The sequence below is a fragment of a genome, unplaced genomic scaffold (genome assembly GCF_019419815.1).
Source record: "Pyrus x bretschneideri cultivar Hongxiangsu unplaced genomic scaffold, Pyrus_bretschneideri_v1 Contig2, whole genome shotgun sequence".
Classification (NCBI taxonomy): domain Eukaryota; kingdom Viridiplantae; phylum Streptophyta; class Magnoliopsida; order Rosales; family Rosaceae; genus Pyrus; species Pyrus x bretschneideri.
This window is the reverse complement of record NW_025999501.1, coordinates 4,241,617-4,264,638: the sequence shown is the minus strand read 5'-3', so window position 1 is coordinate 4,264,638 and position 23,022 is coordinate 4,241,617. Positions and strand designations below refer to the sequence as shown.

Below are 23,022 nucleotides of genomic sequence, written 5' to 3'. Positions count from 1 at the left end.
AGTTTCAAAGAAACTTTTCAGGGATTAACCGAGGAAGACTCTCGCCCCAAAATCCAAGGAAACGGCTCAAGGTATATATCTTTTACTTCTCTTTTTATCTATTTAATTCGAAATCCATTCTGACTTAAGCTCAGCTTTTCCAAGTGGTCGTGCCATAAAATGGGCCGATGTGGTCGTGATGGTTGCGGCAAAAAAGAAACTCGCCTTTTCTCCAAAACAGGCTGCGACTGTCGCACCTCCCTCAGTCGAACCAATCCCAGTAGAGGCCCTTGATGCATTGACTGCACCAAGTAAATGGCCTCGCCCAGAGGTCGAGACGACTGGCAATGCTACTCGACCTCACGTTATTTCAAGTCAAACCATGGGAACAACCACTTCTAATGTCCTTCTCCCTCATCTCATTGATCAGGTCTCGGCAGAAGTGCTGCAAAACCCCTCGATCTTAACCATGGGTCAGGAGATTATGGTTCAACTCACCACGCAGGCCACTGTTGAAGTCAAATCGATCATCGCCCCTGTGGTTGAGGGACTTGCACTTCTGAAGCTGGTTGTTGCTCATGTTGATGTCGGCCCAGCAGCTACCATTTTGGAGGCAGTGGCCACCATGGCCGAAATAAACCCTCCCCCAAATCCAAAGAAGCTTACATGATCGTCCTGGAAGAAGAGGTACGACCATTTTCTTTAATGATTGTTCTCCTTTTATTTTAACTGGATCTCTCGACTAACGAACAATCATCCTTTATGACCAGTTGACGAGAGCGAAGTACCTTTGGTGAAGCGCCCTCAACAAGCTAAACTACTAACTACCAATCCTCAACCGACGATCGGGGCGGCCAGCCAGGTCGACCCTCCTACAGCCAAAGTAGGTTCGGGACATGGAGTGGCATCTCCAGTTGAGCTAAAAGAGACATCAGAGACGCCAGTTCATCCCAGGACCAAAATCTCAGCATTCTTCCCCAAAAGGCCACTTCGACTTTTGTAAGGCTCAATCATTTTCTATTATTAATTTCCAATCTTAGGATTCTAAACCAAGAAAACATTAAATGTCAAGTGCCTATCGCTCATTTCATCGAAAATTCTACACGTCGAAGGGCGTTATTTATATTTCCTGGCCACCTTAGTGGCCATCAAACGTAGATAACCTTCATCGACCGCATGAATTAAAAAGCTGCTTTAAACACTGGGCTCGGCCATTAAGCTCTCTGGGTTTGAGCAATGAACCAACTGACAATGCCGAAGTCTCATTTCGGCAGGTCTAACACAAACTTCCTTTTTTGCCATTACTTTGAATTCTCTTTTTCCTAACAAACTCTTCTTTGTGCAAGCTTCATGGAAGGTCGAGCTCGACGCCCTTCTCTCTAGTATTTCAGAGACAGCTGAACCTTCTAGTACCACAACCGAGCCCTTTGTAAATGCGGCCAAGTTTAGCACATTCTCCAAGCTGCAAGAGCTTCTATCTCTCTCAGCCTCACAAATCCTTTAACTCAAAGGCCTCGATTATTTAAGAAAATGTCTAAATGACCTTGTAACCGACAGCCTTCTAAGCAACAAAAACATTGTTCATCTGTTTGTTGTCCTAGAATGAACCCGACAATATTTCACTATCTTTGAAAGGGTTGTTCACGCAGAGGATGACCTTAAGGCTACAATGGTCACTCATAAAGCTATCCGACCAGAGCTCGAGGCCATAAAGGCAAAGAATGAGCGACTGGCCGATCTTGACCATCAAATCGCTGAACTTCAACGTCAAAGGTCGCCCGTTGCTTCCAAGCTTGAAAAGGATTTTGAGTCCAATAAACCTTGACTGGCGAATATGCGAAGGGTGCGAAGTGGATTCAACAGCTACAACTCAACAAAAGAACAAGATAGGCCCAGTTTACGATAGGTGAAGTAAGGTGGCTAGAATTGAAAGTCGCTATTGAAGCTTTTCTTCCTTCGACTTCTTAGAACTTTGTCTTTAGTTGTAGGCTAGTTGACTATTTGTAACTTTACTTGTACGCCTTTTTTAAATCAATGAAATAAAATTTTATTCTTGCATTTCCCAAGTGACCAGATAATATTTCTTTAAGAATTTCCCATTGATTGGCAATTTATGAATTAAACCAGTTTGGTCCTTGAGGTGGTATGCCCCCTTGCCGAGAACTTTGTGGACGATGAATGGTCTTTCCCAATTCGGTAACTATTTCCCAAATCTAGGGTTTTTAATCCTTACTGGCAACGATTTGCCATACTTATTCACCTTCGCCAAACATCTGTTACCTAACTCATCAATTGTAAGCTCGTTCGACAATCTTTTTATGCACCACCAGTAAGTTATAGGCATCGAGCCTAGCTTCCTCCAAGTCCTCCAACTCTTCCCTTATGGCCTGATTGTACTCAGCACTGAACAAACTACTTTGTTCAATAACTAGTAACGAGTTTATGCTTAGCTCAACTGGTAACATCACGTCGTGCCTCAAGATGACGTTTGCTTTGCACCAACTAAATAACACCATCGGCCTATCAGTTTCTCCTCCGTTGGAGTATGACATTGACTCGATAAGAACTGGGCCTGAAAAGTCTTTGGGTGGCTCATTTGAAAATAAATCAATCTTCAATCATAGCCGAGAGTTCTGCTTAAGGACAAATTACGTTGGAATGAACTCAGCCTTCCTTTTTCCTTTATCACTAAGTAGATGAGCAACTACCATGCTTACCGTCGTATGCTTGTTGGAGTTGTGGTACTTACAATACGTCTTTCCTTTCAAATCTTCTACCTTTGGAATATTATGCCCTGGCTGAAGCTTGACAATTTTTGTGAGTAACAACTAGTCAAAGATAACGTCGCCCTTGGTGATGTCGAAAGTATAGACCTTTGATGTCTTGAAGGCGACTTCCGCAGAAGCGAAGCGGGTTTTGACATCTTTAGAGTTGGCTTGAGCCAATGTTTTGCACACGTATAGTTTGTCAATGACTATCTCGGCCGCACCTATACTGGCATATTGAGATTCCTCATCTTTGGCTAAAACATAACTTATTGTTGGGTTCTTCTAGATTGTCCCTCGAGTTGGTGACTTCGAGATCTTCTCTTCTTGGAGCAAGTAATTATATTGCTCGACATGTTGAGCCAGTTCGTACATATCTCAGAAATTTTCCCCTAAGAATTTCTTCTTATACTTCACATCTAGGCTATTCAGGGCGAGCCTAACAAACTTGACCTCAAGGAGGGGTACTAGGCACCAATTTCTTACCGACTTAATTCTTGTAAGACAGTCCATTGGTGACTTGCCAGATGATTGAGCCATCCTGGCCAAAGAAGAGACTGACATTTCCATTCCTGGCCAATAGAATTGTTCATTAAATTTCTCGACTAATTCCTCCCAGCTTTGGATGAAGTTGGGTGGAAGATTGATGTACCATGCGAAAGCTGAACCGATCAACGAAAAATTGAAAAGTTGTACTTTATGAAAGTTACTGTTGGCATGCCCACATTGAGTGATGAACCGAGCCACGTTTTCTAATGAGGATATAAATGATTCCCCAGCGAAAAAGCTGAAGTTTGGAATTTTGAATCCCTTGGGATACTCAAACCTTTCTACAAATATTGGGTATGGGTGAATGAATTTTGGAAATTTCGGCCCATTTTTCAAGATTGAATCAATCATTCTCTGGACCTTGACCATATCAACAAATATCGTTTCTGCTTCTTAGTCAAATTCATCCGATCTACTGCTTGATCCACCTTTTTTTTCCAAGTCGATCATTTTGAGCTGAGCAGACCCTGTCTCGGCCTATATCGTTGGCAGACGATTATTCCTTAGAAGAGGTTGCCTGGATTGATCAGCGGGTCTAATGTCATGGACTTTACTAACCAGAACTTTGAGCAATTTATTGTGTACACAACTATTATCGTACATTTCTTCAAGTATACTTTTTACCTCTAGGCTGAACATTTGCTCAAATTGCCAAGATTGCTCTTCAAGTCGTCGCCGAAGAAATGATCTACTTAGTGGATTAGAGGCCTCATCACCATCCTCGTCACAATCCTCCACCTTTAACAAAAATGCCTTTGTTGTTTTGGTGGAGATTTCTGCATCACGAGCCTAACCATCGAGATTAGTTTTTTTTTTTTTTCTCGATGTGTTGCACTTATAGCTTCAGGTGTCACAGCAGCATGAAGATTCTATGCTTGTGACAAGCCATCTTGTCCTGGGTTTTGGAATGGAAGATTAGTCGTTGACTTTCCCATGATTGCTTTCTTTTTTACTGACCGTGTCTTAATGGTCATGAACTTCGTAGCTTTAGCACTGGGTTTTACTAGGCGTGCCAAAATGTTGACCCTAAAAATTACCAAGCCTACATGGTGTGTAAGCCGAGTAACTAATAAACTAACTACGTCCTTTGGTTATATGCGAGGCATGCCAACTCGTTGCCCGAGTTCGACAGGAGAGTAAAATATGATGATATTGCGTTGAGCGTGTTACTAACTTCTTAATCTTGCGACTACAGCTGAGGAATGAACATGTCTCGGCCTTTGGGTCCTAAAGCCTGAAAACAAGGTTGCTAGTTCTGCAAAATTCACAATTCGTCGGCGCTGGGTTCGGTTACATTGATTATATTCATGAGAGTATAAACATGCTGAACTGGTATCAGACTATATGGACAAAAATACTCAAAAGAAATGTATGTCTTGATTGTAAATGTAGTTCGGCCATTGGAATGCCGAACTCTAAAACTTACGTGCGAGTATCCAATCATAAACAAAACTTGGCTTTCAATGTGCTGAGCGTGGTAACCTGGTAACACTTCACTTCGCTGAGAAGGCTGATGAGATGACCTCTACCAACAAAGACTCGAAAGTCTTTGTTGACCGAGACTTGGATAATAATCAGTCGGCCTCGAAGCAGTGTTGTCTATCCAAACTGAAGGTGCTCCTCGATTGGCTGATTTTACAGCTCCAGTGCTATCTATCCAAACTAAAGATATCGCCGATTGCCTTCACACTGTTGTTTATCTAAACTGAAGATGTGTTGGCGGGAAGGAAGGAGAAGAAGATAAAATCTCAAGGTTGTTGAGAAGCTTTGCGGAAGGCAAATTGTGTGTTGAATTTGAAGGGCTTTGAATGATGCACTCCCTTCTCTATTTATAGCAGCGAATCTCCTCATGGCCAAACTAGAAATGGACTATGATTAGAACTCCTTAACCCAATCTGATCAGGTTTCGCCCAATCCTAATCCCTATAGGACTTTGAACTAAGCTCTTTAACAAACCTTTATCCCCTGATTCTCAGCAACCTTAGCCATAAAACTCCTTGTTACACTAGGATTCGACTAACTCACACTTATCCCAACCAAACCTCTTCATAATAAGACTCAGCAGACCTTAACTAGAAGGCCCAGAACAAGATTCTAGATGAATGCTACTAGACCAAGAATGATTCTAAGCTTGGCCCAAAATAATATTTTGGGCCCAAACAAGATGTCTCTCTCAAATTTCTCCAATTTCATTGATAAAAAGTTTTCTCAGTTGTTGTGCAGTTAATATGATGTCTCTTTGATATTGTTAAATATAAAACAACTGTATCTTTAAATGACTATAAAGAGAAACAACAATGGAATAAAACTGTCACTAAAATTCCTTTGAAGTTTTTAGTTTTTCTTTTTTGTTTGTAAAATAAGAGGAAATATAAGGAACAAATAATGCATGAATAATGATAAAGGAAGAGTGGTGACGAGTGTTGGAACTAAATTCGTGCACCGCCGTGGACGGAGGAGTTACGCAAGTTCGGCCACCTACAAGAAAGCAAACAACCATGGTCGGACCTTGGATATTGGTGTGGTACTGGCCAAAGGCTCTCCGACAGTCAAGTTAGTAAGCAATAGAAAGACTTGGAGAATAAGCAAAGAGTATGCGTAGATTGCTTTGTATGCATTTCCAAACATGTGCCCTAGATTGAGTATTTATACTATTCGGGAGAGAGAACTTTGAGGATACAGACTTTGTATTAAACCGGGTGAATCTAAGAGCATATCTAGAATTTGATATTGTTTCCTCTTAGGAGGGTGATTAGATCCCTAGATTATTGGAATCTTCAAAAATATATAAAACTCGTATGATCCTTAGTCGAATCAAGTTTCCATGTGTTATAGAGTAAGAATGGTCAATCTCAACGAAGTCGACGGACTTCGCCTACCTTTTTGGAGTACAACAAGATGTGGTGACATTGCTAGTCCATTTGAGCAACTCAAGACGATTGGAGCTATTGAGTTCATGACTGGACTTTTGATGCACGCATATTTCTATTTACCTTACTCCAGCTTGAAAAATTCATGGTCGCACATGGAGGATGTGGATGAAGTGAGCACGAAAATGAAGAACAAAATTAAAATCTGAAAACAAATTTAAGTAGGCTTATTTTTTTTTTGTAGAAATGACATTTTCTTCTAGTTGTTGGTTTTCATTTTGTATATCATTCTGTGTGTATTTCTCCTTACTCCCTCCTACCACATCTTACCATTCTTGATTCGTCCATCCTTTCATCTACTTTCTCTCTATCTCTAATAATAACAGATGATGTGAATTTGGAGTAGATAAATCAAGCACAATTTAAATACTCGCAAGTGCACAAGATCGGAAGTAACATAACAGGGTCAAATCGAGGTTGATCCCATGATGATTGCTTTTAATATCAATTAACCCACTTAATCACGCTACAATTAATTAAACAAACAACGGTTGATTGAATTGAATGATCAATTAAAACAAATACCAACAAGAAATTTAAAAAGATGAATAATAAAAACACATGACAAGAAGAGGTAGAGAAATGATGGGAACTTAAGGTTATGAAGCCACCAATGACAATCCTATATTACCTTTTTCTAGGGTTAATTATTATCCAATCACCATACCAATGTTAAAGGTTGTTCTCTCTAAAGCGTAATTTAAGCCTATTACAGTCAATAAATCTTGTAACCTTGTATGCAATTCTCTACCCTGTCAAGGCGTTAAAATTTAGCATACAAGATGTGAGGTATATTCTTCAAGTATGATTTGAGACGTAATCCAAACCCATGTGATGTATATTACTCAAGTGTGATTTGAGACGTAATCCAAACGGTACTCACCACTACTCACCTTAAAGGTCGCTTAAGGATTGGCAGCTTGAGATGTAATCCAAACGGTACTCACCACTACTCACCTTAAAGGTCGCTTAAGGTTTGGCAGCTTTCGCCTAAAGTGTAGGGTCCTGAGTCAGGCGATTAAATTTATTGAAAATATGACTTTAGTCCCTAAAGTTTAATCTTCTCCATATAAAACTCGACATAAATTTTTTACTTTAATAAAACCTATTGACTAAACATGCCTAATATATGTAATAATACATGCTTAGTTTAGCCAACCAAATTATATTTTACAAATAAATGTAGGTAAATTATTTCACACACACATATATATAACAAAAAAAATGCCTAGTATCGTTAAAATTCATGCAAAATAATTTACCTACAAAAAAATGTTATTTGATTCAGTGCACCTACCATTCAAATTTTAAAATATCAGATGCTTAAAAAAAGCAAAATAATTTACCCAGTCAATTTAAAGTACATGTAAAATAATTTACCTACATAACAAAGCAAACCCAATAGATGCAAAATAATGTACCTACATAAAAAATAATATTTTTTTATTCAACACTAGTTTAGCTATTATTTGTACATATAATAATAAAATGTGCCCAATATATGATACATACAAAATAAAATACCTACATAATGAAGAATGTTATTTGATTCAAAATTAATTTACTTACAAAATAAAGCAATTTTATTTGATTTAAAATTAATTTACCTATTATTTGTACATATATCTTATAATAATAAAATATGCCAAATATATGTAATAATACATGGAAAATATATTACCTACTAAATAAAAGAATGTTATTTATTTGATTCAACATTAATTTACCTACAAAATATATGTTAGTTGCTTATCATAAATATATATATATATATGTCACATCCCGGCCCGGGGCGATCACTTCCCGGGCCTGCTCCACCACCGTAGCACGATATTGTCCACTTTGGGCTTACCATTCCCTCACGGTTTTGTTTTTGGGAACTTACGAGCAACTTCCCAGTGGGTCACCCATCATGGGATTGCTCTAGCCCCCTTCTCGCTTAACTTCAGAGTTCCTACGGAACCCGAAGACAGTGAGCTCCCAAAAGGCCTGATGCTAGGTAGGGATGAGAATATACATTTAAGGATCACTCCCCTGGATGATGTGGGATGTCACAATATATATATATATATATATATATATATTGATCTTATGGTAGTACTATATACATTTGAACACGTATATATATTATATATATATGTATGTATATGTTAGGGGTAATAATATTTGTAATAACTATTTGTTCATTGTAAAAGGTGAGTAATTACATTAATTGAGTTATTTTGAATATTGTGGTACAAGTTGTAAATATCTTGTAATAATAGGTCAATTATTTTTCTACTTGGCAGCCATTTTCAAATTTGGGTTTTGTTTGGAAGTTTATAATTAGGTGGGGTTTTGTCTAGAAAATAAAAGTTAGAAGGATTATATCTAAAGAACCCTTAAATTTACACGGAAGTGTTTTTGAGCTGTATGTCAAAAGTCTAGAAACTGAGACTGGATTCACCCCTACCCAACCCCTTTATCAACACGTTTTGCACTCTTAATTAATCAAAAACGAATTAATCGGGACCAAATGTTTGCATAATTCAAGTCAATATCATAGCTATATATCAAGCACATTATCCGTGTTTTGAATTAAAGTTTTGACCATCGTGCATTCATCAGTTGCTGAGTAATTTTTATCAATAATTGAACGTTTCAAATTATCAACTGCAACACAAAGAAAATGATTTCTCCAGTGAATATAGTTTGTTTTTTTCTTTTGAAAGCAACGATATATGATCTTGTATTGATAGAGATTCAAAGGCAGCAACATATTACAATGACAGGGAAAACTCCCGCAAATATAATCGCTACTGTCAGTCAACAAAACATTAAGAATTACATCGGGGGTTCCTCGAACAAAGCGCACACACAATGGGAGGACAGGGCATACAGTAGAGAAAATGGTTTCTGCTTAGACTTCCACGGTCCAAGAAGATGATGGTCATCTACCGTTTGTTCTTAATAAAATGGTAGTGGTTATTTAACCTTTTTTTGTTGTACTTTTTCCCCGTTTTTGAATTAAGATTGAAAGACGATCACCATTTTCTTAGATCACGGGTCTAAAAGAATGGGACTCATGCTTTGAAGTGTATATAGTTTTGCCTACAATAGTCGTTTCATTTGATAACTACTTTGTTTTTAGTTTTCAATTTTAATATTTTGTGTGATTAATAAAGGAAAAGTACGTAGGAGAAAGGAAGAATGGAAAAGAGTAAAGGAAGAAGTGGTGAAATAAATGTCAAATGAATGTGTATATGAAAAAGGTAAACAAAATAGTTATAAAATGAGACATTCTTAAGTGATATGTTGTTGTAAACATCAATAAATTTTAAGGAAAACTAATAAAAATATCTTGAAAACTTTGAGTTTTAAAAACAATGACAAAATAAAGAGTAAAATGAATAGTATCAGGATTGACTTTTTAGTGTAAAAATGTAATTTTTAGTTAAAGTAAACAGTACCGGAAGCTTTTCATTAAACTTCCCTAAATTTTACTATTATAAAACCAAACTCTCACTTTGGGGTCACAAACTTGGACAAAAAATATTTGAACAAATAAAGCATCAAATGTGCAAACAAATAAAGCACCAAAAGCACTTTTGATGAATACTCGTTTATACACAACTAATCTTCTCTTCATGTTATACTAGTGTAAAATACCATTCAACTTATTAATTGAATGATAATATTTGCAAACTTGTTTTCCCTCTTCGTGATAGAAAAACTTCAACTCTTAGCGGTGGGCCCATGCAAACTTAAATGGACTATTATTTTATATACACGTCTCGAAAACTAACGAGGAAAGTTCCACCATTGTGAAACTGGAATAATAGGCAAATTACAAAACGTGAAGCGAATGAGAAATAGGCATTGGTGATGGACCATTGACTTTGATCAATCCATATATACAATATTAACTTTTCACCCAATCCACCAAAACGGTGTCTCCAAATTAAACATTTAACCGGAACATTTCTAAAAGCTAGAGTTCCACCAATCCTAAAAGCCTAGAAGCCACTTTCTCTGGAAGTGCTTTTTAACAAGCAGATTCTCATTCTACACACTTTTGTTAACTTTCTAACTGTGTTTTCTCAGTCTTCAGCAACACTCCATCTCAACAAAACCATTTTTTTTACGTCAATGGCCATGTCGATCAGAAGCTCAATAAGTCCTCCTTGCAGTTCTAGACGTTTGCAGGCTTCAGTTTTTAGACCTAGTTGTCTGAGTACTAGTCACCGGGACAGATGTCGGTATCTCGGAAATCGGAGCTTCTTGCAGACCCTCGTGAAGATCCAAAATGGTAGCCAGAAAAAGATGTAAGTAAACTAATCCTAGCTATATTTCTTCAACCCCATGGATTTCCAGTTCAATTTGATTATCACGGATAAATAGTACGAGCCTTTATTTGCAGGGACGTGGTTGTCAATTGTGTGGAACCAGGAGCTCCTCTTCCTTCTGGTCCTTCCGGTACTAATTGGTACGTCGATGATCTTCTACTACTTGATCTCCTTGAAATGTTTGTCGAATTAATTTCCCACATATGCTTTTCTTGTAATTTATGGTTTTGTATCAGATCAGCGCATGATTAAAGTTGACATTATACATATTACAAGTGCAGGAAACTATGGCTTGTGGGGATGCTTTTCTCAGTAGTTATACCCTTTTGGAAGAACAAATGGTCGCCATTGCTAAAATTCAAAGGTAAGGAAATATTTAATATCATTATCATCATCATTGTCACCATCGTCGGTACTTTTTTCTTTGATCTGTAAGAAGAAAAGATTCGATAATTTTGTTTTTCAAAAAGTATGAAGATAAATATTACTAGGTCAATAGTTATTTTTCTGAAAAAGAAAGATTAATTGATTTATAATAAAAAATTATTTTGACGTAATAATCTCCATCCCTATAAACATGACACCCCCATTATGTACAGAGACATTTTCAACGGCGCTGGATACAGTGGAAGATGTGGCAGAAATGGTAGAGAAGGTGGCCGGGGAAGTGGAGAAGGTGGCCGATGACATTGCCGATCATCTTCCAGAAGGAAAACTTCAAAGGGCAGCAAGGATTGTTGAGAGTGTGGCAAGAGAAGCAGCCAAGGATGCTGCGCTAGCAGATGATCTCATTGAGCAGGTAATCTTTCTTTATACCTAATCCTCTTATACATCTTGATTTCCACGTTTAAAAGTGAACCACCATATATAATAACATTATCTAGTTAGTACTTAGTACTAATGAAAAGTTTTATTTCGCAATTAACGGGTGAGGATCACATGTTTTTGTCAATTCCGTGTTTAGTAGTTGTCAGCGTTAGTCATTGTACATAGGATTTTGTTGGTATTAAGAATTGAAAATGGGGACGTGCATAACAAAACAGAAGACTATTTATGCAGTAAGGAAAATGTCAATTAAATATTATGATTTCATTATAATTTAGTTCAGATCCAGCCAATGTGTTTATTCAAGGATTGCAGACGTGGGTGTAGCCAACTTGTTGATAAATCTTGCATCAAACGTTATTACGATTATATTTTGTGTCCATTTGTGATCGAAATGTGCTTTAATTTGTTTTTTCTGTTTCACCTTTGAATATAACATTTATTCTTGTCCAATTGACCAATTAGGAGATGCCATTAATCTTCTAATTTTTTTAAAACAGAGCTGAATTAAGTACTGTTTAAGTAAATTGGTCTTTATGAAACGAATCAATCTGTCTTTGTATGTGTGTCTCTGTCTTGATGCTTTTGGAATATTAGAACATGAGCCACTCGTTTAGTAATCATTCACCATTTCTTAAACGAAGGCGGCTTCCTTCCTTCCCTTTCCCTATTACATATCACATCGCACTTGTTTAGTATCTTCAATAATTTTTAAGCAATTAAATAGAAACTCTTTTTTTTTTTTTTTGGTTGTTGAAAAGAATAGAAATTCTATTTGCAGCCCTAAGTTCGTAATGTACTTTTTAAGGTTTATTTTTAGTTACACCTCCTAGAATTCGATTTTAATCTTACTTTATCCCTGTAACTAAAAAATCATCACTTTACTCCCTGTTCTGTCATGAGACTCAAAATTCACACCACTCTAACTTTTAGACTCAAAAATCACCCTAAAACATATGTGGGACCCACCACCCATAAGATTAACCACATATGTCAATGAATTTGATTGTAAGTCTCCACTATGCGTTAGCATTAAACAATCAGAAAATACTAAGTTTAAAAGAAGAAAATTGAAATTTTTTGGGTTGATGTGCTTGCTTGAGTTAGAGAAATGAAAAAAAAAATAAAAAGATTGATTAGTTTGGTGCACCCAAATCAAATCAACAGAACGGAATTAATAGAGTTAAGACAATTTGAAGCGAATTTTGAGTTTTATAGAGTGAAATGACGAATTTTGAGTTTTAGGCTACAAAATGATATCAAACTTGAATTGCAAGGGGCAAACTGAAGCAATTTTGAGTTTTAAGGAGTAAAAATGACAATTTTTTAGTTACAAGAAGCAAATGACATTAAAATTGAGTTCTTGAATGTGTAGCTAAAAATAAGCTTATTTTTCATTCTTATTTTAAAAAGTTTAAGATAAAGACAACCAACCTCAATTTTACTTTCAAGGGCCATTGTGAAGAAATGTCATGGTGAGGTGAAACCATGACGTCCGTCCACAGCTTCGGAGAATAATTTAAATTCAGAACTTCACAAATAAAGGATACATTCGTTCAGTTTAATTAGATGTGAATCATGTGATTGATGTTAATCGTTCCAAAATTTTGCAGGTTGAGGGTATCGAAAAGGAAGTGGACTCTGTCATTGAGCAAGCCAATCAGAAAATCAAAGAAGAAGATGATACAGAAAATCAAGCAGCAAAAATCAAAGACGCGACGGAGATTAAAACTAAGATAGCAGAGATCAAAGAAGTGAATGCTGTTAAAAACGAGACAAAAAAAGGCTGAGGCAGCCTGCTGACTCAAAGTAGCAACTCCTGTATTTTATTTTATAAAAAACTAGATTTTAATTCTTAAATAAAATGAAGTTCAAAAAAATGTCTTATACAAGATTAAAAATTAATTTTAGTCCTTAGATTCTATTCAATGTCAGTATATGTATTTAATTTCTTTTTTTTTATTTATAATTTTATGGTGTTATTAAATAAAATTTTAAGATTATATTATAAATTTTAATTCTCATTATGGTAAGAATACTATATAAGAAAATATTTTCGTAGAGATTTTTCAGTACCCTTATACTTTTGTATATTGTCTTATGTGCCACTAATTCATTGTAATATATTTAGGTACGAACATTTCGGTACACTAGTTTAGTATAATATGTTTAGGTACGGACATTTCGGTATACTAGTTTAATATAATATATTTATGTACGTACATTTTGGTACACTAGTTTAGTATCATAACTTAGGTACGGAAGTTTTTGGTACACTTATGTTTTTGCATATTTTCTTATGTGTCACTAATTCACTACAATGTATTTAGGTACTACAATATATTTAAGTACAAACATTTCGGTACACTAATTTAATAAAATATATTATGATACAGACGTTTAGGTACACTAATTAGAAGAAGTTAAATAAAATTAATGAATTAAAATGTGTATAATAATAAATTTAAAATTTAATGTAATGACATTAAATAAGATATCTATTAAAAACATTAAAACAAAAATATAATATGAATTTAAATTAAGTACACATTAAAGGACTAAAATCAATATCCAATCTAACACCAGATTTTTATTAAATTTTAATCTTCTTCTAGGATTAAAGTTCAAAAACCCCTTTATAATTAAATAAAACACTATGTCTGAATAAGGGAAATAAATTTGAAATTTTGACAAAAGTCAGAATTTATAATAAATATGCACCAATTCATTTGTTTGGATTCATAAATATATAAATTTTAGAATTTCCACATAGAAAAAAAAGTGAAATTTGGAAAGATTCCAGCCAATCTAGGTATGTATGTATGTATATGTGTACACACACACACACACACACGTGGTGACATTCAGATAAGAAGATCGGCAGAGAGGGAATGGGGAGAGAAGCTGGATCCAAAAAAAAAGTGCAAAAATATACTTTTTGTGTTTTTAATGAGTAGACTTTGCCACTTAGTACTACAGTCTACTAGCTTTGCCACTTGTAAGCAAGATATTTTAGGTTTGATTCTTGCCAAATGTGAATTTGAACCACATTATTGTTAGCCTATTATGAGGCTAAACCTACCCATTCTCTCTCCTTTTAGTGTAAATATCATTGTTTGTTTAAAAAAAAAAAAACAAATAAGCTTTGTTTTTTAGTTGAGTTTTTGAGAAGTGCCTGCCAAACAAGAATCTTGAACTTGTGACTCAACTTGTTTTTGAGTTAAAAAAAGAGAACTCAAATCGAATACTAAACAGGTCCTAATCTGCTCAAAATGCTAATTTTCTTGGTTTGCTCTAAAGATAGCTTCTCTACATGGATGGATTGTCCATCGCTTCATGAATTTTGTTTCAAGGATTAATCTCAAGCTTGACTCATTTGCACATTGACACCATATCAACATTATCGAGCCCTAACAATAGATTAGGAACAAGGGATTCCACTTCATTTCGAGCAATGGCTATAGGATAAGATCCCTAATTGATGATCCTGGATTGCAAGTTTCAAACATCGGATTCGCGGATAAGGTTGAATAGACTGATAAATGGCAATCTGATTAATTTAGAGCCACACCAAATTAAATAGGATTGAATAGGTACGAGGACAACACCTTTGCAAGTAGTATTGCTCAATGGCAGCTTAACCTTGCTTTCAGTATCTAATCAGTCGGCTTCTTGGAGAGAGTTAACAAGACAGGCAGGAAATGGGGTTGCAGAACGAGCGAGATGCAGAAAAAACGCGTGAATAAAATTCATCCAAAATGACTAATACGTAAAATCACATGCCAAAAATGAGTATGTTTGGTTAAGATTGACATTGTGAGTATTTTTTTTTTTATTAAGGTGGCAAATGGTGAGTACTTTTCCCAAAGGGAGGTGTTTTGTTCCGTTGGATTGTTTTGTTCACAACCGCATATTGAATATACCTCACATACTAAAAACAGCTCCAGCGGTATCCCCATTGTCTTGCCAATTGGGTTAAACTGCTTTGGCACAAAGAATCCAGCTCCACGATCCGTAATTGCACAGGCAGGTGGTGAGAGCAAGCCAGTTCAACTGCCCCGCCCAACAATTGATGGGCCTGAGCCCGCTGGCGATGGATGATGTTATGGGTGACATCAGCCTGCGTAAACAATAGGATACAAATTGAACATAATTTAAGTCGCCTTCATAAAATAATTTCTTTTATAAAATGAGGCTTAAATAATTATTTTATATTAAAATTATTTAATAATAACTAATACATGAGGTCTCTTTACTTATAAATAAGAAATTTTAAATTCGATTTTCACTAAAGGTGAATTTTAACCACATTGTTGTCAGCTTATTATGAGGCTAAACCCATAATATCGGTTGTTCAAAAAAAAAAAAAAATTCAGTACCTCTGGCAAAAATCCTCCCATTTTTTGGGAAATGGATCATCTCCGAACCCCTTTTCACCATATCCATCTAATTCAGGATTCGAGTAGTTGAAATTTGATCTAATGGTTACAATTATTATAGTTTTTAAATGTTTCCTCTATTTATAATCGTTGAATTAAATTTTAATAATTCTGATCCCAAACTAAGTTGATTTAGTGGAAAAGGATCCGGAGAGAAACCTTTTCCATGTTTTGCCATTCATTTTCCTTTTCGTTGGCCACGTAGATCCAGGTGACGCCCTACTTTATAATGAAGCTCCAACGGCTAGCGCCTATCATTTTGAAATCTTCCAGACCGAAGTTCAAAAAGTATACAGAAAGCTAAAAAGAAAGAAGAAATCCCTAAATAAACCCCTTCTCTCGATTTCGGACCCCAAAATCCACAAATCTCAAATCTCCACGCCCCGTGAATTCCAAATTCACCATTTCTAGGGTTTCAATTCGCACCCAGAGTGATTACCTGTACGCGCTCTCTCATCCTCCGATCAAACCTTAGCGGAAGAAAAATCAGATTTTTTGTTGTTGCGATTTCTAGGGTTTTGGCGAGTCTAGGTTTTTCTAAGATCGAGAAGGAAGAAAAAGAATGGATCTTCCGCAGGAAATCGACGACTATATCAAAGAATCGATCGACCACTCCTTGGGCCTCCCTGTGTCGACGAACACCCTCGAATTGAAGCTTCGATGCTCCGAAGAAGCGAAACGGCGGCTTCAGAATCAGTATTCACTACTCCTCTCGAAACTGAAGGAGAAAGAGCAAGTCCTGGAGCGCTATAAGGTTCATAATTTTACATATGTTCGTATAATTGTATCGATATATATGAGTGTGTATATTTATTTGTTTTTTGGGATTTTGATTGTTTTGTATATTAGGCCGAAGCGAGTATGAATGCACAAGCTTTGAGGAAGTTCGTTGAGGAGAATCAGAGATTGGCGTCAGAATGTGCGCATCTGGTGACTCAGTGCAACAAGTGGGAGAGAGAATGCTCGCTCTACGATCACGACAGAGAGGCTTTGATGGATTTTGGGAACGAGGCTGATCAGCGTGCCAAGGAGGCGGAGATTCGTGTTCAGGAGTTGGAGGACGAAGTCAGAGAGTTGAGGGATGAATTGGGGTTCTACAAGCACAAATTGGAGATGCATTTGGTAATTTCTTCAACCGATTCTTATTTTTGAGCCGTGATTAGGTTTTGATCAATTGAAAGAAATGAACTGGGCAATGGGTTGGAATTTTATTATGGTGGTTAATACAGTAAATTGCTTGTTTTCTTCATTTTGTAATGTTCTCGTGCAATGCTATTACGTTTTTCTGGAATGTTATTCAGCTTCATGAAATTTTCTTTGTGCTTGGTGAAATGGCATGTATGCTTTTACAAGATTCATTTTTTATTTAGATGCTGTAAATAAGTTGTTATTCCTGGTTTCAATATTCCTCAATGTTTTTCCAGCTTTGTGCAGACATCACATACATGTGCACACAATCACAGACAAAAACTTCGAATAAATCTTGTGAGCTTTTTTGGGTTTTACCCATTCCAGTTTCTTTGAAGTACTGGGAAGAACAAGTATACAGATTACTTCTGTGCAATTTTCTTCTGATGTTGATGGCAAAAATTAGCAAGAAAATTAGTATAAACCCCAGAGAAATCAGAAACTTCGATGGAATGAATCGATTAGAATGAGCGCAAAAGACTGAAATAATTGGTTTTCGACGCTGTATAATGCTTCTCAGTCATGAATTTGGAGTTCTGACATATTGCATATTTTTGTTCTAATATTTTTCTATTTCAGATAATGTTTAGTCATTTTGTGAAATTTGGGGATTTAGTTTCTTTTTCCTATCCCACTATCTTGTTTCTTCTCTTCCGTGTTGATTATGATTGACAAATAGGTTAACAATCCAAATATACTTTTATATGATTTTATGAAGACTAATAGAAGTTTTTATGTTGAAGGTTGAATCATCTGCTGAAGACACAACCATTGAAGAGAAACTACTGGATTCTGTTTTGGCAACATTGATCAATAAAGATGAAGCTGTGTCTGCACGTGCTTTTCTGGAGGCCAACAAAGGAAATGAGTCATGTGGAAGGTTGCTAAAAATGTGGAAATGGTGAGTTTATTTGTAATTCTTCATTCTTTTTTTCTTTTCTTTTTCAAATGGTGAATTAGAATCTACCTTTGTGCAAAGTCTACTTTGCGAGTTGCTTCTATCTGAATATGAACTTCTCGTTTCTCAATGTTGTAGCTTGAAGCCGTCATCTCAAAAAGTTCTATCACTAGTTGCTGAGGTAAAGACACTTGAGAAGGATAAGGAACATCTAAGAATCAATCTTCGTACGGCTGAGGAAGAGGTAAGGAGTGCAGAAAATTTTGAACCTTTGCTTCTCCCTGATCTGTCCTCTCTTGATTTTTCCTGGAATACTCTGTATTGTATAATGATATCCCATACTTGTGATGTTTATATGTCAAAATATCGTAGAATGATTTCCCATATTTATGATGTATGCAGGTTAAATTGCTTTTTGAAGAAAACAAAGTCCTAGATGTGGAGAACAAAAGATTACTGAGGCTATACCAGAAGGAAAGAAACCATTCTGCGTCTGGTGGAAAACATATCGACAGTGCATCAGCGAAGGTGAGACAAGGGGAAAATAAGAGCTTTGACTCGTTTGTTCTATGTATTGATCTGCTCTAATATATTGCATTGTTTCTCCGTTGCAGTCAAATAAGCGCAAATCAAGCTCTAAGATAAGCAGCCCGATTCAAGGGAAGATTGATTTCAGTGAGCAAGAACCAGCAAGACAGCCCCTATCACCCTTGCGCTGTAACTCCCCTAACTCTAGAACCTATAAGAAGTAGTAGAAATTTTTTTCAAACAGTCCCCTTTGTACCTCGTGTATTCATGATACCTTGTGACTGGGTGTTAAGATCACAGAGTTCGGAATGACTAACAAGTTTGATTGTAAGAATCACTTGCTAAGTCTTTTAGTAAGTGGTAGGGAATTTTTCGTTTCAAAGGCAATGCCAAGTTCTCGTCTTTAAAGATCTGGTATTTCTAGGGATGCAGCAATTACGTACAGTTGTGAAATTGCTTTGCGTTTATGATGAATTTCTGTGATCATGTTCTTGTATATTAGTATAGCCTAGTTGCATGGTTCAATTTGAGTGTATATGTTTCTTCAAAAATTTGTTCACAACAGGTATATTTCCAAATACGTTCGCAACCTGTCCATGTTCTTGTATCTTACTAAAACCACAAACCAAAGCGATAGGACTAATAGATGGAGAAATTTACCAATTGTGAGTTTGCCATGTCACTAGTAAAGTACTTGACGACAACCACACGTAATGTGTGTGTGTGTGTGTGTGTGAATAGATTTTATTTCTTTGTAATTTTTATTCTAATTTCCCCAAGTCCTAAGTCTTAGTGCTTACTAGTGCTTAAAACCCGCGCGTTGCCACAGGTTTGAAGTTAAGATAAGATATTAAAAATGAAAAAATTTCGGTTACCAAAATAGGATCAACGATAACAACAATGAATTTGAAAATTCGTTAACTGGAAAAGGTTAAATTTAGATAATATAAAGATACAAATTATAGTTATCCATTACATTGTAGCACTTCTATGTATTTCTGGATCAGGAGGATTACATTCAGTTACAGAAAATAGAAATTCCTGGTATAAAGATACAAAAAACATTATAGTAACTGAATTTCTTCTAATAACCCCATCTAATATACTGTGTTCCAGCTTTTGCATACAAAAAATGAGAAGATGCTGTTGTATGGGGATGCAAAAAATATTGTTGAGTTTTGGGCAAAAAAAGATATGTAGAGGTTTTTAAACATGTTAAACATGATTTAATATAGATAAACAAAACACGGTAAACATTCTTGATCAAAGTAGTGAAAGGTGTCTTCAGCCCTTGTTGTCATTGATAAAGCAACCTGAACAAAGAGGAATAGAACAGAACATATTTAGATAGGATTTAGTATCACATTTAAATGGTAATGGAGGAAAAGATAAAACAACTTGAAAGCATACTAACCTAATCATTGTTTCCAGTGCTACTGTGTGGCTTTGCCTAAGTAGGAGGTGATTTTTTTTTTTAATAACTTGATCGGAACCTTATCACATTCTCTTGGATCAACTTCTGAAATTTCTTCAAATTCACTGAGTTGAATGATTATACAACATTAATATAGTTGTTCACAGAAAGAAGAAAAGATGATTCCTAGTTATAATTCATAGTATTGAAAATGTTTGATATGTAAATTTTAAGAAAGTTGAAGTGAACACATGGAAATTTTTTAAAACATGATGTAAAAATATAAACATCATATTTGAGAATAGTATGAAATTAGATATCAAACCTTTGTGTCACTAGGAATGAAAAGCTCTATTCTCATAGATTCTCTTTTTTGTTTATAAGATTGATCACTTGGTTCAGGTGTTGAGAACGATTCAAAAACAAAAGAAAAGGACTGGCAAGAGCGGGAGAAGCAAACAAATACAATGAAGAAAGCAAACAACTGGCAAGAGCGGGAGAAGCAAACAAAGACAACGAAGAAAGCAAACGACTGCCAAAAGCGGGAGAAGCAAAGAAAAACAACAAAGAAAAATTGAAAATAAAACGGAAGAAAGAAGAACAAAAGTAGAGATACTACCTTGTGGTGATGACTGACACGTGGACGGCATAAATTTTTATTTTTTGTTGTGCCACAAATCATGTGGCCCGGTTTTAATCACATTTTTTTAATATTCTTTTGTCTTCCCATCAGATATACATGGGTTTAAAAAGTTAAGAAGGTATAAAAATTTTATTGTTTGTTATCACAGAAAAATTTAAAAAAATGTACAATGATAAATTATACATATACTAAAACTCAGTTTGGTAGCACAATAAAGAACAAAGAAAAAGTCACTTATTATAAATCACCTGCTTTACTTATGTTTGAGCAGCTCCGGGAATCGATGGTTTTCATATCCTGCAAATTCGGACTCTTAACTTCGCTAGCTTTATATACAGCTATAATTTATTAATAGGAGTTGGAGCCATATTTTTCATTTACCCTGGTCAAACAAAGCATAAATTTTTTAATTTCTCTTTCGTTCTTTATTTATTATTTCCTATTTTCTCTACTCTAATTTAAACATCAAATTCATCCAAAAACAGAATTTTTTAATAATTATTTCCTATTTTCTGTGCTCTAAATTAAACACCAAATTTACCCAAGAACAGAAAATAAGCAAGAATAAGTGGAAAAAAAGACAAAAAAGAACAACAACATACCTGAAATAGAACCAGCGCAAAAATGGCAACACAACACCTGGGAAAAACGAACAACACCGTTTCCTGAAAATACAAAACAGAACCAAATCATGCACCCATAATAACAATGACGACACACAAACGAAAAAAAGATGAAGCACCATTTGCTAAAACGCGAAGGAAAGAAGCAGAAAACGCAAAGGAAAAATTGAGGAAAGAAAGAGATAAAAATGAAAGATAAAGGGAGAAGCCCTCTCAGCAGAAAATCCCTCGATGATCAACACGTGGAAGACAAAAAGCAAAGCAAAGTCAAAAAATAAAATAACCAAAGGCAAGGTGGAAGACAGCGGGGCTTCTCACAATTTTTAATATTTGGTTTCCATGCATTCAAAATTTTTTATAATTTTTTATTGTGTTATGCGCCACAAACCTGGATTAACTCATTTTTTTAAATATTTGTTGTCAGTTTTTTTTTATTTATTATTTTATCTTTCTTTGTGCCCACACTCTGCATTCAAATGTTTTTATAATATTTTATTGTGTTATGTGCCACAAACCGTGTTCCGTGCCACCTACTGCAGGAGACTCGGCGTGGAAGACAAAAAGCCGAGCAAAATCAAAAAATAAAATAATCAAAAGGCAAAGCAATGGGGACAGGTGGGTTTCTCAAAATTTTTAATAATTATTTTGTCATGCATTCAATGTTTTTATAATTTTTTATTGTCTTGTGCGCCACCAACCATGTGGCCTGATTTAAGTCATATTTTTTAAATAATTTTTGTCCCTTTTTAATTAATTATTTTATCTTTCTTTGTGCCACAACTCGACGATCATAGACACGAAACCTGGGAGGACAAAGAATGATCAACACGTGGCAATCATGGTCAATACAGGTATTTTATTATGTGAAGCAGGCAGCAGAATGGTAATAGACCGAAAAAATCAGGGGCATTTCCGCCTTTTACTATTGTTGAACAGTGCTAAAACTCAACTAAGTTTTAGCATATATAATGTAACAGATGACTTGAAAATTTCATTTTCATACCCAGTTTATGGTACGAGAGAATCCAAGAGGATTCATCTCGTTGCCTTTCCTATCAAGAGTCATAATAGAATTCAGAAAGAAGACGAGTCAAAAGATACAGACGTCGATGGTGGTGACATTCCACGAAGCAGAGGTGAAAGTCTTATGCAAGATGAGAGGGCAATAAGCTTGCAATTTTGACCAGCTCAACAAAGTGTTAAATCCATGTTCGTTAACCAAGCAAACAAAGTGAGGTTATGAAATAAACGAAGTGAAGTGGAAGAAGAAGCAGTGAGGCGCCGAATGTAGTGATGTGGGAAGAAGAGCATTCCGATGGATTCAATTTATATGACATTTGACTCCGTAACCTCTAGTGTGCAGCCTCGTGAATACAACCGTGAAGTTGCGAAGCAGATCTTGTGCAATTAATAATAAATAAATCAAGAATGAAGGAATGGAACCTTCCTTTGACTTACTTCAGTGGCAAGAGATTCAAGAATTACTACGAAAGATAAGGGGACTCTGTCAATGAGGCACACTCATCTCGATTGCTTGACGAAACACGGCCACACACCCTTTTGTTGTCAACGTGACTGAAACGAAAGAGTGGCGCCTCATCCACTGCTTTGTACTGAAAGTAGGTGCTCCTCGTCATGCTTGACGTGGAAGGGGATGATTACAAACCATCCCTTTTGCCAGTCCACATCTCCCTAACTAGTCAGGGGATTCCTTGTATCATTTCGTCATTTCACAAATGTAGGGTCCATAAGGGTGACAAAAGGTAGGATGCCCCTATTTGGCTTTTGTTTTCCAAACTGGGTTTGTCGCTAAGTCAACCTTCCATATTTGGACGCTGGTTCAAGTTAATAGTGGCAAAGATTCCCCACTTCACTTCGCTTCATTTCCACCTCACTTCGTTTACTTCGTAACCTTA

At 35.9% G+C, this 23,022-nt stretch overlaps 2 protein-coding genes and 1 long non-coding RNA gene across 3 annotated transcripts; 2 read left to right on the top strand and 1 right to left on the bottom strand.

Moving 5' to 3' along the window:
• Positions 1 to 10,114: 10,114 nt before the first annotated feature.
• On the top strand, positions 10,115 to 13,302 carry LOC103962421. The gene is made up of 5 exons (XM_048582941.1): positions 10,115 to 10,527; positions 10,623 to 10,688; positions 10,830 to 10,912; positions 11,148 to 11,347; positions 12,987 to 13,302. The coding sequence occupies exons 1-5, from the start codon at positions 10,352 to 10,354 to the stop codon at positions 13,161 to 13,163; spliced, it is 702 nt and encodes a 233-aa protein (XP_048438898.1). The 5' UTR covers positions 10,115 to 10,351; the 3' UTR covers positions 13,164 to 13,302.
• Positions 13,303 to 16,063: 2,761 nt separating this feature from the next.
• On the top strand, positions 16,064 to 18,951 carry LOC103962320 (protein MLP1 homolog). The gene is made up of 6 exons (XM_009375020.3): positions 16,064 to 16,566; positions 16,662 to 16,934; positions 17,744 to 17,901; positions 18,037 to 18,142; positions 18,301 to 18,426; positions 18,513 to 18,951. The coding sequence occupies exons 1-6, from the start codon at positions 16,375 to 16,377 to the stop codon at positions 18,648 to 18,650; spliced, it is 993 nt and encodes a 330-aa protein (XP_009373295.2). The 5' UTR covers positions 16,064 to 16,374; the 3' UTR covers positions 18,651 to 18,951.
• Positions 18,952 to 19,559: 608 nt separating this feature from the next.
• On the bottom strand, positions 19,560 to 20,163 carry LOC125476714. Its single transcript, XR_007258011.1, has 2 exons — positions 19,841 to 20,163; positions 19,560 to 19,739 (listed from the first exon to the last, which is right to left on the bottom strand). It is a non-coding gene; the product is annotated as an uncharacterized LOC125476714 (long non-coding RNA).
• Between the last annotated feature and the right edge of the window lie 2,859 nt (positions 20,164 to 23,022).

Coding starts and splice junctions, on each gene's coding strand:
- LOC103962320 (XM_009375020.3), top strand. CDS start 16,375: ATGGATCTTCCGCAGGAAATCGACGACTATATCAAAGAATCGATCGAC. Junction 17,902..18,036: donor TTGCTAAAAATGTGGAAATG/GTGAGTTTATTT, acceptor TCAATGTTGTAG/CTTGAAGCCGTCATCTCAAA. Junction 18,427..18,512: donor TCGACAGTGCATCAGCGAAG/GTGAGACAAGGG, acceptor TCTCCGTTGCAG/TCAAATAAGCGCAAATCAAG.
- LOC103962421 (XM_048582941.1), top strand. CDS start 10,352: ATGGCCATGTCGATCAGAAGCTCAATAAGTCCTCCTTGCAGTTCTAGA. Junction 10,689..10,829: donor GGTCCTTCCGGTACTAATTG/GTACGTCGATGA, acceptor TTACAAGTGCAG/GAAACTATGGCTTGTGGGGA. Junction 11,348..12,986: donor CAGATGATCTCATTGAGCAG/GTAATCTTTCTT, acceptor AAAATTTTGCAG/GTTGAGGGTATCGAAAAGGA.